Here is a 17,982-nt window from a genome sequence, read left to right as displayed (position 1 = left end):
AGGTAGAGTCTTTTTTGCCCTTTCTCTTTTTTTAATCTCCCAGAGCCTCCAGAAGGAAACTAAGACCTACCAATGTTTCCAACCTACAGAGACTTATGCTGGGCTTCTAATTTACAGAACCGTAAGATAGTAAATTTGTTTCAAGACACTAACTGTGTGCTAATTTGTTACAGCAGCAATAGGAAACTAATACAATACAAATTTTATTAACTTCAAGTTTCCTTAAAAACCACAGGTCATAAAGTGTAGCTCAGAATCAGGGGGTAAAAGAGAGAAATGAGAAATTATAACACAGTTATAGCTGTCTAAGAACAAATAATTAATAGTTTAATAATGGAGCAAAAACTAGAGTAAATGATTCTTACCATATGTATCCATGGAATATCTGAAATGTGGGAAAAACATGTTTACGTTCTTCAGTTCTTCCACAGTTAAATCCCTGAACTTGTACTGAAAAGAGAAAAATGAACACAGAATAAGAATAAAACTATAGGCAATGGAATAATTACAAATTAACATTTAACTGAACACTTACTATGGGCTAGGCCCTGGGCTCTGAGTTTTACAATCATGAATAGTATTTGCTTTAATAACAACCCTGTGAAGTAGGTAGGGCTTATAACTGCTCGACTTTATAGAAAACGAAAGCTAGAGAATCAAAATAACTTGCTGAGTTAGATAGCAAGTGAAACCAGAGCTCAAACCCAGCGCCTGGGCCTTTAATATCTATATGAAATTACACTCCTGACATCATGGTTAAAGATCCACCTCTCATGCCTGAATACCTCATTCACTTGAGATACCTTGAATTTCCCTTCCTGGTACTATAACTGAGTTTCAAAGAAAGAACAGAAAGCATGCAAGGGTTTGCAGTCAGGCTGAGAGAACTGCCTCCTCATTCATTCAGATGTAGTCTCAGAAACACTACCTTGGTTGCCCTGTGGGTAAAATCATTTAACTTCCTTGATCTTTTCTCATTGGCAAAAAGGAGACTCCTACACTCCACCTCTTAGATTTGTGCTGGGGATTAAATGAAAAAAAAAAAAAGTATATTAAGAGTCTATTACCATTCTGAAAATGAAATTGAGAAAACAATCAAAAAAAAAATAAAATACTTAGGAATACATTTAACAAGATGCAAAACAGACTCTAAAAACTACAAAACATTGTTGAAAGAAATTAAAGTGGGTCTAAGTAAATAGAAAGACATCCCTTGTTGCTACATCAGAAAACTTCATATTGTTAAGATGGCAATAGTCCCCAACAGATTCAATGATCAACAATTCACATTAAAATCCCAGTTGACTTTTTTTTTGCTCATTTGCAAAAATTCACATAGCGATCTTAAAATTCATATGGAAATTCAAAGAATACAGCCAAAACAATCTTAAAAAAGAACAAAAAAATCAGAAGAGTCATACTATAATCAAAAGACAAGCTACAATAAGAGAGACAGACAATATGTGGGAGAGGATGAGGAGAAATCAGAATCGTCTACGCACACACCACTGCTGGAGGTAAAACGGTGTAGCTGCTGTGGAAGCATCTGGCAGTTCTTCAGAAGATTAAAGAAGAGTCACCACTGTTGTCGCTCAGTCGCTAAGTCGTGTCTGACTCTTTGTGACCCTATGGACTTAGCCCACCAGGCCCCTTTGTCCGTGGGATGTCCCAGGCCAGCATACTGGAGTGGGCTGCCATTTCCTTTTCTGGGGGACCTTTCCAACACAGGGACCGAACCCACATCTCCTGCAATGGCTGGTGGATTCATAACCACTGAGCCACTAGGGAAACCTGTTAGAGTTACCGTATGACCTAGCAATTCCACTCTGAGGCATACACCCAAGAAAAATGAAAACATGTCCACACAAAAACTTGTGCACAATTGTTCATAGCAGCATTATTTATAACAGTCAATAAGGAAAACAATCCAAATGTCCAGTATGATATATCTATAAAATGGAATTCACCCATAAAAATGAATAAAGAACTGATATATACATGGATAAATCATGAAAACATTATACTAAGCGAAAGAAAACAGACAAAAAGCCACATATTAAATGACTTGCATATAAAGTACAAATATAGGCAAATCCATAGAAACAAAAAGCAGATTAGTGAGTGCCTAGGGCTGGAGGTGACTAGGAGAAAATCAAGAATAACTTCCAACAGAGCCTGTTTCCTCTCTCTGAATCTTTTTTTTTCATGTACAAGATCAATTTTTCATGTGCAAGAGATATAGCTCTACCACCTGGCAACTTCAGCAGGAAAGTATGAAAATCTCATGATTAACATTTGTAAAAGTGAGGTATTAAATGAAATGTGTGTACAACCCTAAGTGCAGACAGGAAATGATGAATCGACAGCATATCTAAGTTACAGAAAGGCCTCGGAAAAGATCTGTCTACAATTCATGTTAGAGCCCAGAACAGTACAGGAAAATAAAGGGAAGAAAGAAGGTCATTTTAGGAGAAGGTCATTTTGTTTTGGGGAAAAAATGTGGCAGAAGAAAAAGTATATCATTTATTAACAACTTGAAAACAGAAAACTCTCACTCATCTTTGTATGTTCCCCACAGCAATTTGCACCGGGCATGCCTTCAGTAAATGTAGGCTAACTGGATGGCAGCCAGCAGAGAGACAGAGTCATACAAGTAGAGTGGATATAGAAAGCAATTATGATCCACAGGGGTATCAATCACTAAGATCACTAAAATAAAGGGTCGACCTGTATAAACTACAGCAGGGTAAACATGAATCCCAGATTCAGTGTTCCTGATTCAGTGAAATCAAAAGTGAATGAAATCATCCCAATTCTAAACACTAAACAAATGTACAAAAAGCTGCACTGATGTACTTGGATTACACATTTATTATGAATCACATCATTTCTCTTTTGTTTTCTATTTGATATTATATGCTGTTTTCTACATTCTTAACATCCTCTGAGAATATAATAATTAATGGCTGCATGCTAAGTCGCTTCAGTCGTGTCCGACTCTGTGTGACCTCATAGACGGCTCCCCCATCCCTGGGATTTTCCAGGCAAGAACACTGGAGTGGGTTGCCATTTCCTTCTGCAATGTATGAAAGTGAAAAGTGAAAGTGAAGTCGCTCAGTCGTGTCCAACTCTTCGAGACCCCATGGACTGCAGCCTACCGGGCTCCTCCATCCATGGGATTTTCCAGGCAAGAACACTGGAGTGGGGTGCCATTGCCTTCTCCAATGGCTGCATAGGGATATATATTAGAATTGATCTAATTGCAAAGTAATACGAAAGTCTGTTGAAAAAGAGCAAAAGCACTGTTACAGCTTGAAAACCCAAGTACCATTACTAGTCAAATAGGTGATTTTCATTCTTGATGAAAAAGATCTATTTTATCTGTTAAAAAATATATATATTACGGAAAAATCCCTAGAGGTCCAGTGGTTAGGACTCCATATTCTCACTGCCACGGGCCCAGGTTCAATCCCCTGTTGGAGAACTAAGATCCTGCATGCCTTGGGCATAGCCAAAAAAGAAAAAAAAAAAAAGTCATGTCACTTTTAGTCTATATGAACTAGAGTATCTTCTTAGTGTAATAGTAAATATAATCCATGACTATTAACATATAATCCATTACTATTCCTATACCACCTAAGAGAAGTCTGTGTAACATTCTATAAAGATACACCTCAGACAATGCCATTTGCTTAAAGGGTGCAAGCAGCAAACTAAAGAGGAAAACTGGCCTATGAAATCCTAAAACTAAAACAATTATACTATCATAAAAATCATTATGACTGGGGTTTCCCTGGTGGCTCAGTGGTAAAGAATCTGCCTGCCAATGCAGGAGACATGGGTCCGATCCCTGTTTCCATATGCCACGAACAACTAAGCCCACGTGCCACGCTATTGAGCCTGTGCTCCAGAGCCTGGGAGCCACAACTACTGAACCCACGTGCTTCAATGCTGAAGCCCATGCACCCTAGAGCCGTGCTCCATAGCAAGAGAAGCCACCTCAGTGAGGGGCCCATGCACCGAAACTAGAGAGCAGCCCCTGCTCACCGCAACTAGAGAAAAGCCTGTGCAGCAGTGAAGACCCAGGACAGCCAAAAATAAACAAATAAATAAAATTTGAAAAACTGAGAAGTTACTAACATTCAATCTTAATCTGCTCCACTGCAATATGCTTATTTAGTAGACTGATATTTATGAACATCAGAGTACTCTTGTATGACACTGCTCAAGTGTTGTACACTGAGGAGTATTTTCTGGCATCATTTCATTTTTTTAAACAAATTAAGCATTAAGGAATCTTACAAATTAAGTCCAATCCTATTATTTTATGAGTGAGCAAATCTAGGTTAAGTTACCTGTTCAAGGTAACTCAGCCAGGGAAGGTAGAAATAGAAATTAGGGAACCAGAAAATCTTTCCAAACCTAGTATTTAATATATACTAAAGAATATATATATATATACACACACATAAACACGTATGTACATATATACACATTTTGAAAAATAAACACTTATAAACCAACCTACCCTCCAGTGCTGTCCAGCAAAACTTTCTGCCATAATGGAAAAGATCATTGTGTGTGCTGTTGAATACAGTAGCCACGTGTGGCTACCGACACTTGTGGCTGGTGTGACTTGACAAACTCAAGTTTTAATTTTATCTAATTTTGATGAATGTAAAAAGCCACACGTGGTGAGTGGCTACCATACTACTGGACAGCACAGACCTTTCCAATCCCATCACATCTGTCTGGGTTTTTCTTCTCTCAACCATTCAACTGCCTACCTTAAATTGTATAGTCATATTCCTCTGCCTTTCCCCCTCCATAGTTTTTACCATATTTGTGTGCATCCTTAAATACCACTCTCTATTGCTTAGCTGCTTCTTGGTTTAATTAAAATATAATTTTGTATATAATCTCCAACTTTTTTCCTGAACATACTGTTTCTAAGGTTCACTCCTATTGCTGCATGTTGTAATATTTCATTCATTTTCACTGCTGCAGAGTACTGTTTTCCATTGTGTGAATGAATATAGAACTATCTTTCCATCAATGAACATCTGGATTGTTTCTAATTTTGAATTATGAATAATTCTGCAAATGTCTCTTGCTTCATATATTATGAATCATCTGTGGTATCTACTTAGATGTGCTGCTGCTGCTGCTAGGTCGCTTCAGTCGTGTCCGACTCTGTTCGACCCCATAGACGGCAGCCCACCAGGCTCCCCCATCCCTGGGATTCTCCAGGCAAGAACACTGGAGTGGGTTGCCATTGCCTTCTCCATCTACTGAGATGTAGAAGGACATAAAATAGACATAATCAAATTAATTTTTAAAAGCCCAAGCTGTTTCCCCAAATGGTTAAATAATAACCATTTAACCAACAGTGGGGCTTTCCAGGTGACACAGTGGTAAAGAATTAGCCTGACAATGCAAGAGACCCCTGGGTCAGGGACATCTCCTGGAGGAGAAAATGGCAACCCTCTCTAGTATTCTCGCTGGGAAAATTCCAAGGACAGAGGGGTCTGGTGGGCTACAGTCCATGGGGTCACAAAGAATCAGACAAGACTGAGCAACTAAGTCACCCACATAGTGAGAGAAAATGGTGTTTTACCATGGTCTCAATTTGCTTTTCCATGGTTACTAATGGATTGGGCAAACACTCATTTCCCTGTTGTCTTCTTTTATTTTTCAAAAAATGATTATTCATGCCTTTTGTCCAATTTTGTATTGGTTTTAATATTGATATGTAGGCTAATTTATATATTCTGGATACCAATACTTTCTCAATTATGCATTACAATATTATTCACCAAGTTTGTATTCTGCCTCTTCACTCTCTTCATGGTGTCTTTTTATACATAAAAGTTCTTAATTTGAATGCAGTCAAATTTATCAGTCTCTTCGAGTATTTTACATCTTGTTTAAAAAATGTTTGCATACTCTGAGTTCATGAAGATTCTTTCCTCCATTTTATCTCTATATGTTTTAAAGCTCATCTCTTATATTTAAATCTTTAATCCAAGGGGAATTTTTAGTTAGTTAGTAAGGTCCAATTTCATTTTCTCCAACATGGATAATCATTTGTCCCTGTATTCTCCTTTCTGTAGTTTTCTGCAATGCTTCTTCTGTTTTATACAGTATTTTCAAAACATATGTGAACATGATTCCAAGCCCTCTAGTCTGTTCCCCTGGTTAATCAGTCTATCCTGTACCAATACCACACTAAGTCTCAATTACTAGTCTTGATATCTGGTAGAGCAAGCCCCACACCTAATCTTCTGTACGAATGTCAAGATTATTCTCAGCCTTTTGTCCTTCCAAATGAATTTTAGAATCAGTTTGAAAATTTCCCAAAATACCCTGTTAGAATTTTGATTGGAATTGCATTGACTCTATAGACCAACGTGGAGAAAGCAGATATCTTCATATCCATGAAGTTGGAATATTTATCTACGCAGGAATATTTATAAGGTTTCCTTTGTTTTCAAGATTTTTCACATTCTCCATACAGTTGCTTGATTTTAATGTACTGTTCACAAAATTTGCAGCACTAAAATTATTTCTAAATATTGTTATATTATTTGCCCACTTCAAGGACTAAGGAACTTTGGAAATATCTGCTAGACTGACTTGTTTCTAACTGGTTTCCTTAATTTATATATCCAACAGACATTTATTAAGCACCAATGTGCCAGACTATCCTATGCATTGATAAAAACCTTCCTCAACTATTCTGCTCCAACCCTTGAGAAAATCACTGTCTCTCTTTTATCTTTTTCCTGCATTCCAGTCCCACCAAAATTATTAAGTTTTTTTTTTTTTTCTCGTCTCAACTTCAGCAATTCTTCTCCCTGGACAATACACCATGCTCCCCTCATTGAAAAACTTGATAGAGTGATTCTTTTAATTTAACGTTCTCTGAAGAGGAGCCAGAAAGCCTGTAACGCTAGGTACGATGATATTTCTTTTCCTACAAGACCTACACATCTGTCACAATAGATAAAATCATCCAAATCAGGCATATAAAAATTTTCAATTAAAAAGACACGAACCCAACAAAAACGTCACAAATGTACGCTTTCCGCATAGGGAAGTCTTAAAAAGCGTTATGAATCACTGAACTAAGAAACTGGTGGAAAAGTTTGCCTCAGATTGTACACTGGTGGCGAATCAGACAGCCTGGACTAAGAGCCTGGTGTAACATGGAATCTGACCTTAGTCATGTCCTAGAATTGCAGGTCAGACTTCTAGGTCAGCCCTCCCAGTCAACACTTCAACGTTAAGAGGATCTCTTCTGGGCCTTCCAACCCTGTTTTCATTCCCAAATCTACACCAGTCTTTCATTTACCGCAGTTACTCAGCACCCCCGTCGTTGTCAGGCACAGGGCTAGATGAGGGAATAAATATGGCACTGTCTGTGCCACCATGAAGTTCACCTTCAAAGAGTAAGGTCTGTACAGAAATAATTACTCCACGATGTGATAATCGATATATCCGAAAGCAAGGAGAGAGGAGGGAGTGATTCTGTCTCCTAGGGAGTAACATCTGAGTCCCAAAGAATGAACACTCAAGTCAAAAACAGAGGTGTGTGGGTGGGGGTAGGCCATTTCTGCTGAGAGAAAGGCGTGGTTAAAGAGATGGGCGAGTGCTGGACGCTGAGACAGAGAGAAGCTGGTGGCGTGAGAAGGTGTAAGAGCGGGTGGAGGTTGGGGGGATCTCAGAACTGCTGGGGGAGCCAGAGCCGCGGCCGCACCGCACCCATTCCCCGAAGCCGGCTTCAGGCCAGCCCACCCTGGCTCCGAGCCCCGAGAAAAGCCGGTAAACGCCCCGAGGAAGTAGGCCGGCCACGGGCGGACGCCCCGGGACCCCGGCGCCCCAGACACTGCCTGGCCGGCTGCCCGCACCTTGCCAAGGAGTCGCCTGAGAGCCTCGCTGTCGAACTCCATCTCCAGCCAAGACCGCGAGACCGGTTCCGCGACCCAAGCCCCAGGATCTCCTTCCGCACTTTCCCTGGACGGAGGCTGCTGCGGACCAAACTTCCCGAGCGGTCCTAGACCCCGCCCCTTCCCAGGCTCGAAAGTCCACCCGCGTCCAACCCCTGGGCTCAGCCAAGCTCCGCCCGAAGTCTGATCACCGTTCCGCGGAAAACCGTGAGCGCCCACGGAACCGTGACCCGGCTTGCTGGAGGGAAACTCGGGGACATCTGTGAAGAAAGGAATAGGAAGGACCCGAGGAGAGGCAGTAAAGGAGGTAGAAGATATTGGCGCTGTTCTGGGGAGAGAGTTTCGAGAAGGATGTGTTAAATTCGGCCCAGTATCGAGAAAGATCAAGACCCCCGAGTTGTAGTTGCATTTAGAAAGGAAGAGGTAATGGAACTTCAAAAGCAAATCCTCGGGGGGGCTAGACAGGAAAACGGAACAGGTCTAGAACCTTGTTAAAACTGGGAGGTAAGACAGCTGAGTGAGGGTTGTGCAACGTGGGGGAAGGGGTTGGCTTTGCGGGACGGGGCGGGGCAGAGCATAACCACGCTGGTGGCAGAAAGAGGGAAAAAGTCAGGTGACAAAAAGATTTTGAAGACAAAAGTAGGAGATTCGTGGATAAGGTCATCTGGAGCCGTAAGACGAAGAGATGCAATTTGCTGGCCTTGTTTGGTCTGCTTGAATGAGTTACTTACCAGCTTACCCTGGTTTGAGCCAGTCTCCAGAGCTTGCTATTGTAACTATAAAGAGGTTGTGTGGGCAGGAGGGTGATTGTATTTATAGAAAGAACCACAGGTAGGAATACTGTGACTGTATTAGTAGATGATGATGAAAGGTTGGAAGGAGCACTTATTTACTCAACAAACTTTTGTTGAACATCAACTATTTACTAGATACTGTTGGGGAGGAAGAAATTTTCCTCTATTCTTGTAGCTTCTTCTCGCTGGTCTAAAAAGTAAACTGACACCAGACAGAAAAACAGGAGAAAATCAGACTAAAATTAATAACACGTATACCTGGGAGAGACCCAGGAGAACTGTGAGTAACCATAATGGCTGAAGCCACCACCTTAAATACCATCTTCAGCTTTTGCCTTTGCAAAAGAGGATGTTGGAGGTTGTGGTTTGAAACCTCAAAGGGGAGACAGTTTACATGGAGATGAAAAGTAAATGTTTGATAAACAAATATTTGCTGAGCCTTGCAGAGCCTAGGAGACTCTGACTTCTAGGCTCTGCCCAGTTACTCCCACCACGCCTAGCTCATATTCCTTGTGGGTGATAGCTTAACTGGGGAACAGACCCTCTATCTAAAACCTTTGAGACAGTTAGGGGAAGGTCAGAGAGTCTTCCTGAGTCTCTTGGGCTTTAAAAATAATCATTGTAAATTAATCCTCCTACCAAAGGGACACATTTTAGGGTGGCAAATTTTGCTCCCCTACAGTATTTTTCTAGATCTGATGATAGAGAAGTAAACAAAATAGACAAAAGTATTGGCAGTCCTCAGGATGTCATTCTTTTATTAGTAAGAGCAAAACAATAAATATACTAAGTAAATGAGACCATATGTTGAAGTGATTACATGTCGTGGGGAATAGATTTTTAAAAGGCAGGGTAAGAAGGTAAGGGTAGGTCTCCCTGACAGACTAAGCATTCCGTGTTACAGAACATCCAGGGCCTTTAGACAGGTGTGTGCTTGGGGAAACTCAAAACTGCAGGGAGGCCAGTGTGGCTGAAGCCAAATGAAGAGGTGAGGAAGCAATTCAAAGAAACACGGGGGAGCCACAGATGGTTTAGGGCAATGATCCTTCCAGTATGGTCCCCAGACTTCCTCGGCATCACTTGGATCTTTACAGAAATATGCATTCTAAGGCCCCACCCCAGACTTAAATAGGAAACCCTGGGGATTGGGTCAAGCAGTCTTTTGTCACTTTGCTTTTGTTTTTAATTGGAGTATAAGGACTTCCCTGGTGGCTCAGATGGTAAAGCGTCTGTCTACAATGTGAGAGACCTGGGTTCGATCCCTGGGTTGGGAAGATTCCCTGGAGAAGGAAATGGCAACCCACTCCAGTACTCTTGCTTTGAAAATCCCATGGACAGAGGAGCTTGGTGCAGGCTACTATCCATGGGGTCGCAAAGAGTCGGGCACGACTGAGCGACTTCACTCCCTGGAGTATAACTGCTTTACAGTGTTGTGTTAGTTTCTGTTGTAAAGCAATCTTTACATGCCTGGGAGATTCTAATGCATGATAAAGTCTGAGAACCATTAAAGGGATTTTGTGGACAATTGTGACTCTGGCTTGGTAGTGCCGTCCTGCTAGAGACCATCAGGAACACACCCATACTCAAGTAGGGTTGATGCCTCCTTGTGGTAATGGAGCAGGTACTGTGGAAAACTGCCAGGACGACTGAGTAAGCACGTGGAAAGAACCTATTTCAGGATTTGGGCTCTGGGTAATTTGGGAGAAAACTTAAGGAATCAAAGCTTTACTTTGGATTGGGTGTTTTCAGAAGCCAGGGACAATTCTGAGATTGGATATCTCAATAAATATTATCTCTCAGATGGCCAAATGGGAGCAAGGTTAAGGCTGTAATTGGTAAAGCAGCAGTAGTCACATCAGCAGAGAGAAGAGGATGTTTGATATTTCCTGGGTTGCACAATAACCTTGTTTTTGTCTCTGCTTAGATGAAATTATGATAAGGACTTGTTTTGTCTCATCTTATCATGGTCTGTGCTGTCTGATGTCAGTGTTCGGAGAGATTGTTTATATCCAACAGGAGATAACAGAAGCTTGGCTGTGAGTCATCTTCTAGCAACACTGAGGCCTATCTGGGTCAGTCCAGTTCTCAGATGTCAGGGGCTGCTTTTTTCTTAAACTTTTGCTCTGAGAAAAAGAGGACACCACTGCAGGGTTTTGAACAGAGGAGTGATATGACCTGAGTTGTAAAAGAAGTCTGACTGCTTCACTGTGAAGAGAGGAGGTGGGGAGTGGAAGCCAGGAGACAGGTAGGAGGTGAGAAGGTTGAAGGATGAGGCCTCTTAAGAGCACATCTCCCAGATCTAACACACCTGAGGAACTGTGAAACTTACAGGGATTCTGAGGTCTTACAGATCCCGTCACAAATCCATTAATCAAGGAAAAGCTATCTAGTTAGAAGTAAGGCCTGAGCAAGCTTCTTCAGTCTTTTATGAAAACCTTTTATGAAAGAGGCCTTCCATTCAAACCAGAAATTCTCTTCTGGTTTAATCACTGTGGATGGATCACAGGCACTAGGAACCCTATGCCTGTTTGTGCATGCACGCATGCTATCATTTCCCACGTGGAGGATACATTGCTCAGAGTTTTATGCACTCTATTGCATGAATTCACCTAGATGGAATTTTTATCAATTATTATTGATAATATTATTATTATTATGAGCAAACTGGGGTTTAGTGAACTATTTATTATCTATGTCCTTGTTTCTGAGATCCTGTTGAATAAGAGACATATTGCTGACAGTGTTTGGAGGGAGAAAAGATTACAAAATTAAATATGTACTAGTTTTAACCTCACTTTGGGGAGTTTGTCTTACAGAAATAAAAGTACCCAGGATGTTTGTGCAAAGATGTTCATTATATTAAAAGGGGGAAAAAAAGCCCCCAGGCTAAGAAATGGGTAATGTGTATATTCTGCACCTTTGTTTATAGCTTGGGAAAAATCACAAGAATGGCTTGTTTAAAATTGTAATATTTTTTATTGGTGCTCTGCTTCTGATCTCTGTTTATATTCTGCTTTCATAGTTATGGGTCCTACCAGACACATTGTTTAGGGATAAAACCTTGGTATTCTGACTATCAGACAAATGTATCCTTATCATTTACTTTTAAAAAAACTTTTTTTTAATTGTAAAATACACATAATGTACAATTTACTATCTTACCCATTTTAAGTATGCGGTTCAGTGGTAATAAATACATCCATAATGTTTTATAGCCATCACTACCATCTGTCCCCATACATCTTTTATCTTATGAAACAAAGGCCATACCCATTAAACAATAACTTCCCATTCTTCCCTCCCTCCAACCCCTGAGAACCACCATTCTGCTTTCTGCCTCTATAATTTGTACTAAAGTATGCCACCAATGGAATAGAGAGTCCAGAAACAGATCCTCACATTTATAGTCAATTATTTTTGACAAGAGTGTCAAGACCATTCAATGGAAAAGAATAGTCTTTTCAGCAAATGGCATTGGGAAAACTGACTATCCATATGCAAAAAGGAAGTTAGATCCTTATGCAATACCATATACAAATATTAACTTAAAATGGATCAAAGACCTAAATGTTAAGACCTAAAACAGTAAAACTCTTAGAAGAAAATATAGAAAAAAAACTTCCCTAAGATTAGATTTGGCAGTGATTTCTTGGATATGACATGAAAGATATAGGCAACAAAAGAAAAAAATAAACAAATTGGACCTCATAAAAATTTAGAAGTTTTGTTCACCAGAGGACAGTGTCATTTACTTCTTAGATGTGTGAAGATTGTGGTGTTTTCACTGATGGACAGCATTTGCTGCATCTCAGGCAGTCCTGCCACAAATGTCCTTTGACCTCGTGAAATGAAACTGTAATCTTGCTTTCTAAAACTGGTTCTTTTTTTATAAGGATTTTATATAACCTCTCATGCTCTGTCTGAACCAGCATAACTTTTTGAGGGTCACTTTGCCTTCTCTGGTGAAGAAAAAAAACACAATACTCAAGAGAAATTTGTCTCAGAAATTTTGTTTTTCGCAGTCACAATAATGTTTATGGTGGTAAAAAGTTGGGGGAAAAAAGAAGTCTAAACGCACATTTTGCCTATTGCTTGCTAATTCCCTTTCAGTTCCAAGCCCACCATTCATTGCTTGCTCTGCTATAGTGGAACTGGACCTTTTAAGCATTTTCCCCTTGCTAGTGGGCTTGATATTAAGTTCTGTCAAGAGAGGGCCTAGGGTGATACTAAGGAGGAAGAGACTGCCCCCCTCCAGTGTGCTTTTTTGGTCCTACTGTGTGGCTGCCAGGGGTACGAGTGGGGTGGTGGTGCTCACTCTGTGCAGCTTCAGTGGCCCCTCTGTAAACTCCTCCTCATTGAGTTTCAGTGGCCCCCGTGGTAGTCAGTCAGTTCTACGCGCCGCCCCCTGCCCACAGTGAGATGGCTTTCTAGTCCATTCTACTGGCATATCCCCAGAAGGTAGATTCTTATTGAAGATCAGTAAACCTGACAAACCATCCCCCCACCACCTCCCGCTACCAGAAACTTCCAGCAGACTCCACCAGCATCTCAGTGAGTGGTTCCCTGTGTACCAGCTCCAGCCTACAGCAGCTCATTGGATTTTCCCTACCGTCCAGCTGGTCCTGACCATCACTTCTCTAACAAGTTTTGGATCTCTGCCCTGGAGGGGAAGGCACTCTTTCCAGTTTATTCCTACCTTGGATACTTTGCCTCAGTTCTAGTGGTGATGACTGCTGTCTATATATGCTAGTCCTATGATATGTACAGCTTTCAACCTCTTCCATTAATCTCCTGTTCCTAGTTACTAATTCTTTTTGTTGAACTTTCTTTGTCCAAATTATTGCGGTTTCTATCTCCTGACTCAATCTTGCCTGATATATCTATTACTGAGATAAAGATGAGGGAACTCCGTGGCAATGCAGGGGTTAGAAGTGGCACCTTCACTGCTGGGGCCCACGTTTCATCCCTGGTTGGGGAAGCTGCACAGCACAGACAAAGCAAAAAGAAAGAACAAGAGAAAGGAAGAAGGAGGACATACACGTGGAATACTATACAGGAACAAAACATAAGTTAGATTTCTGCTTCTATGAATGATCAGCCTCTACAGGAGTTGCCTTCTTTCCATAAACAAATAGAAAATTGTACAAAATATATGAAATAATTATTTTCAGGTCTTGCACAAGGGCCAGCACCAGTCCGTGAACTTTGAAAGACAGGAAACGAGAGCTGAGCCTTCCAGCTGCCCCAGCCTACTGCATCAAGGCAGCTTTCAGCCGGCAGCACAGACATGGGTTACCCGAACCAAGCTAAGTCAAAAAGAAAGATAGTGGTGTGCCAGGGAAACCAGAGTGCCAGGAACTTGGAGGGTGGAGTCCTGCAAAGAGGTGATTCCACAGAGGAAGCACTCTGGAGATCTCCACAGGGACACCTGTAAGTCTTTGGCTGAGTTCTGTCTGTGCATACGTGGGGTAAAGACTCCGTGAGGCTGGGAACAAGAACCACCCAGAAGCAGTAGGCCAAACACTTCTGGGAGCTCCCAAAGGGGGAGCTGGGGATGTGGAAAATTCCACAGAATGGGAGACCTAACACCATAGGCATCAGGGAGAGTGTTCAGAAGGGTCATAGTTCAGTAATAGGGGTGATTATTCTTAGAGTACGAAGAAGGCAATGGCACCCCACTCCAGTACTCTTGCCTGGAAAATCCCATGGATGGGGGAGCCTGGTGGGCTGCAGTCCACGGGGTCGCTCAGTCGGACATGACTGGGCGACTTCACTTGCACTTTTCACTTTCATGTATTGGAGAAGGAAATGGCAACCCACTCCAGTGTTCTTGCCTGGAAAATCCCAGGGACGGGGGAGCCTGGTGGGCTGCCGTCTTTGGGGTCGCACAGAGTCAGACACAACTGAAGCAACTTAGCAGCAGCAGCAGCAGCAGCATTCTTAGAGTAAAGGCTGCTCTTGATCCACCACCACAGAGCTTAAAACACACCTCAGAGAACCAGACTGACTCAGAGATCGTAACTGAATCCCAGAGGGAAACCCAACACTACTGAACAGGATACAAAAAATTCCTGCACTCAAGTGTAAAATTCCCAATGTTGAACATCTAACCAAAGTTGCCAGGCATTCAAAGAAGCAGAAAAATATCATCCATGACAAAGAGAAAAAACAACCACCGAAACAGCCCCAGAAGTAACAGAAATGGGCCCTTAAAATGTTTATCAATCTCATAAATACAGTCATGATGTAAAGGAAAACATGAACATGATATGGAGAAAACTGAAAGAATTTGAAAAAAAAAAAAAGAAATTCTAAGAGATGAAAAATACATCAAATTTAAAATACACTGTATGGGATTAACAGAAGCTTAGAAGATTAGCAGGAAAGATGATTGAACTTGAAAAAGACTGCAATGGAAAATATCCAAAGTGGAACACAAAGAGAAGAAAAATGAACAGGGGACCAGCAAGCGGTGGGACAAAATTCACATATAATGGGGGTCACAGAAGACGAATTGGGGAGACAGAGAAATGTTTGAAGAAACAGTAGCCAAACATTTCTCCAGTTTTTTATGAAAACCATAAACACACTGATTCAAGAAGTTCGCCAAACCCCAGGTAGGAAAAGCATGCAGAAATGTACACAAAGCAACCTCAAAATCAAATTGCTGAAAATTAGTGATAGAGATGGAGAAGGCGATGGCACCCCACTCCAGTACTCTTGCCTGGAAAATCCCATGGACGGAGGAGCCTGGTAGGCTGCAGTCCATGGGGTCGCTAAGAGTCGGACAGGACTGAGTGATCTTACTTTCACTTTTCACATGCATTGGAGAAGGAAATGGCAACCCACTCCAGTGTTCTTGCCTGGAGAATCCCAGGGACTGGGGAGCCTGGTGGGCTGCCGTCTATGGGATCGCACAGAGTTGGACACGACTGAAGCGACTTAGCCAGCAGCAGCAGCAGCAGTGATAGAGAAATTTTTAAACAGGCACTTTCCCTATGATCCAGTAATCCTCCTCCTGGGATTTACCCTAGAAAAATTAAAACTTATGTTCCCTTTAAAAATTATATTCAAGTATTTATAACATCTCGATTCAAAATAGCACAAAACAGGAAACAACCCTAATGCTATTTGACAGAGAAATTGACAAACTGATACAACCATACAGTGGAATAATATTCATTGAGAAAGAACTGACTATTGTACAACATGAGTGAATCTCAAAAGTGTCATTGCTAAGTGAGAGAAGCCAGTGGAGAAGCCAGTGGAAGAAGGTTATGATTCCATTTACATGAAGTTCAGTGGTTGTCAGGGACCAAGGGATTTAGGGAGAAGGGATTGACTTCAGAGGGGTATGGGGAGTTTTTTGAGATGATCACAGTTTTCTCTGTCCTAATTGTGGTGGTAGTTACAAGATTGATACATTTTAAAAATTGTATCAATCATACACTGAAAATGAATGTGTTTTATCCTATGTAATTTATACCTCAATAAAGCTTCTTCTTAGAAATGGAAAAAGGAATGTGTTTAGATTTTTTTCTCAATTGACCCAGGATGTATTGTTATAGGAGAAAAGCCAGTTATGAGTTAGCAAAAAGTTCGTTCAGGTTTTCCAGTAACAATTTAGAGAAAAAATCTGAACAAACTTTTTGGACAGCCCAATATGTAGTAGCATATGTGGTATGATCACCTTTAATGAAACAACACTAAAAACCCCTCTATGTGTATCGCTGTGTATCCCTGGGTACCTCTATATGTATAGCCCTCTGTGTGTCTAAAGATGTTCACAAGCTCCTGGATAAGTCTTTGGCAGAAGAATACACACTAGACTGTAACACTTGTTACATCATGGAGCTAAGACGAGGAAGAATATTACAGTTTTTCTTTATACATCTTTGGATGATTTCATGTTTTACAATGAATACCCGTTTAGAAAATAATGGAAAAGATACCAGACTAATAGGGGGCTGTGTATGTAGGAAGAACTCTGGTGGGGGGAGGAACCCACCATGTCAGTGCAGGGGCGGTTGTTAAACTTGACAAAAAAGGAGATCTTTGGTAACCTCTGAGAGAGCATTTGGATAGTGGGGTTGGGGCAGAAGTCAAGGTGTGTAGTGTGGAAGCAAAGCATGGACTGGAAAGAAAGGCTTTATGAACCACTTGTTCAGGAAGTTTGTCATAAAAGGCAATTTAACAAACAGGACAGTTAAGAAGGGAGCCACAGGATTAACTGGAGTTTTTTGTGAGAATAGGTAAAAAATGCTTGTGGCTTCTTGAAGGCCAGGAAAACAGAACTAGTGGACAGGAACTGACCAAAAGTGTTAAAGAATGCTATAAAATGATGATGAGGAGAGATGGGAGGGGAAGAGTTGCAGGGACAGAAATAAAGAGTTCTCATTTTCCTAGAATTCAGTTGTGTTTCATTCAGAGTTGTCATAGACCTAGGAATGCACCTTTCCCAACTGCTGTCTTAGTCTAAAGAGCTCAACTTCCTAACAGGCAACTGGGCCCTGATCTGGAGCATCACCTGTGTAACCTAATGCAGATCACTTGGGACCATACCTAAAGCTGAGCTCTGAAGAATTGATGCTTTTGAACTGTGATGTTGGAGAAGACTCTTGAGAGTCCCTTGGACTGCAAGGAGATCAAACCAGTCCATCCTAAAGGAGATCAGTCCTGAATATTTATTGGAAATACTGATGCTGAAGCTGAAGCTCCAATACTTTGGCCACCTGATGCGAAGAGCCAACTCACTGGAAAAGACCCTGATGCTGGGAAAGATTGAAGGCAGGAGAAGGGGATGACAGAGGATGAGATGGTTGGATGGCATCACCAACTTGATGGACATGAGTTTGAGCAGGCTTCAGGAGTTGGTGATGGACAGGGAAGCCTGGAGTGCTGCAGCCCATGGGGTCACAAAGAGTCGGACACGACTGAGTGAACTGACTAGGCTTTGTAAGCCTCAGTTTTCTCATTGGTAAAATGTGGTAAGTAATAGTACCTACCTCATATTGTTGCCGTGAGATAACGCATTCAGAGAGCTTACATTGCCGCTCACTGCTCATCGGGGGCAGTCTCTCTGACCTTCTGTGGTCCAGTCCATGTCATCATGATGTCACAATGCCCTCCTAGACTCCAACTTCTCCACTAGAGAGTTGTGGATGCTTTGGAGCTAAGGACTGGAACTGACATGAGAGACCTCTACCAACTGAGGGTTTCATGAGCACACTCCTTTGTCA

The 17,982-nt window shown here is 41.5% G+C and overlaps 1 protein-coding gene across 6 annotated transcripts in view; it reads right to left on the bottom strand.

The window, feature by feature from the left end:
• UEVLD (UEV and lactate/malate dehyrogenase domains) overlaps nucleotides 1–17,827 on the bottom strand; it is a 66,756-nt gene extending 48,929 nt beyond the window's left edge. For 2 of the 6 annotated variants that reach the window (XM_061406234.1, XM_061406238.1), the window contains exons 1-2: nucleotides 8,141–8,225; nucleotides 366–450 (exon numbers count right to left, since the gene is read on the bottom strand). In XM_061406234.1, coding sequence (XP_061262218.1) covers nucleotides 366–450; nucleotides 8,141–8,209 — 154 coding nt within the window. In that variant the 5' untranslated portion in view covers nucleotides 8,210–8,225. Of the gene's footprint in view, nucleotides 1–365; nucleotides 451–928; nucleotides 1,021–7,910; nucleotides 8,000–8,140; nucleotides 8,226–17,748 lie in introns of those variants that run through there. The other 4 variants (XM_061406237.1, XM_061406235.1, XM_061406236.1 and 1 more) reach the window with 4 other exon arrangements.
• Nucleotides 17,828–17,982: the final 155 nt, after the last annotated feature.

This window comes from Bos javanicus, chromosome 29, assembly GCF_032452875.1.
Source record: "Bos javanicus breed banteng chromosome 29, ARS-OSU_banteng_1.0, whole genome shotgun sequence".
Lineage (NCBI taxonomy): Eukaryota > Metazoa > Chordata > Mammalia > Artiodactyla > Bovidae > Bos > Bos javanicus.
The sequence above is the reverse complement of the archived record's forward strand: the minus strand, read 5'-3'. Positions and strand labels throughout refer to the sequence as shown.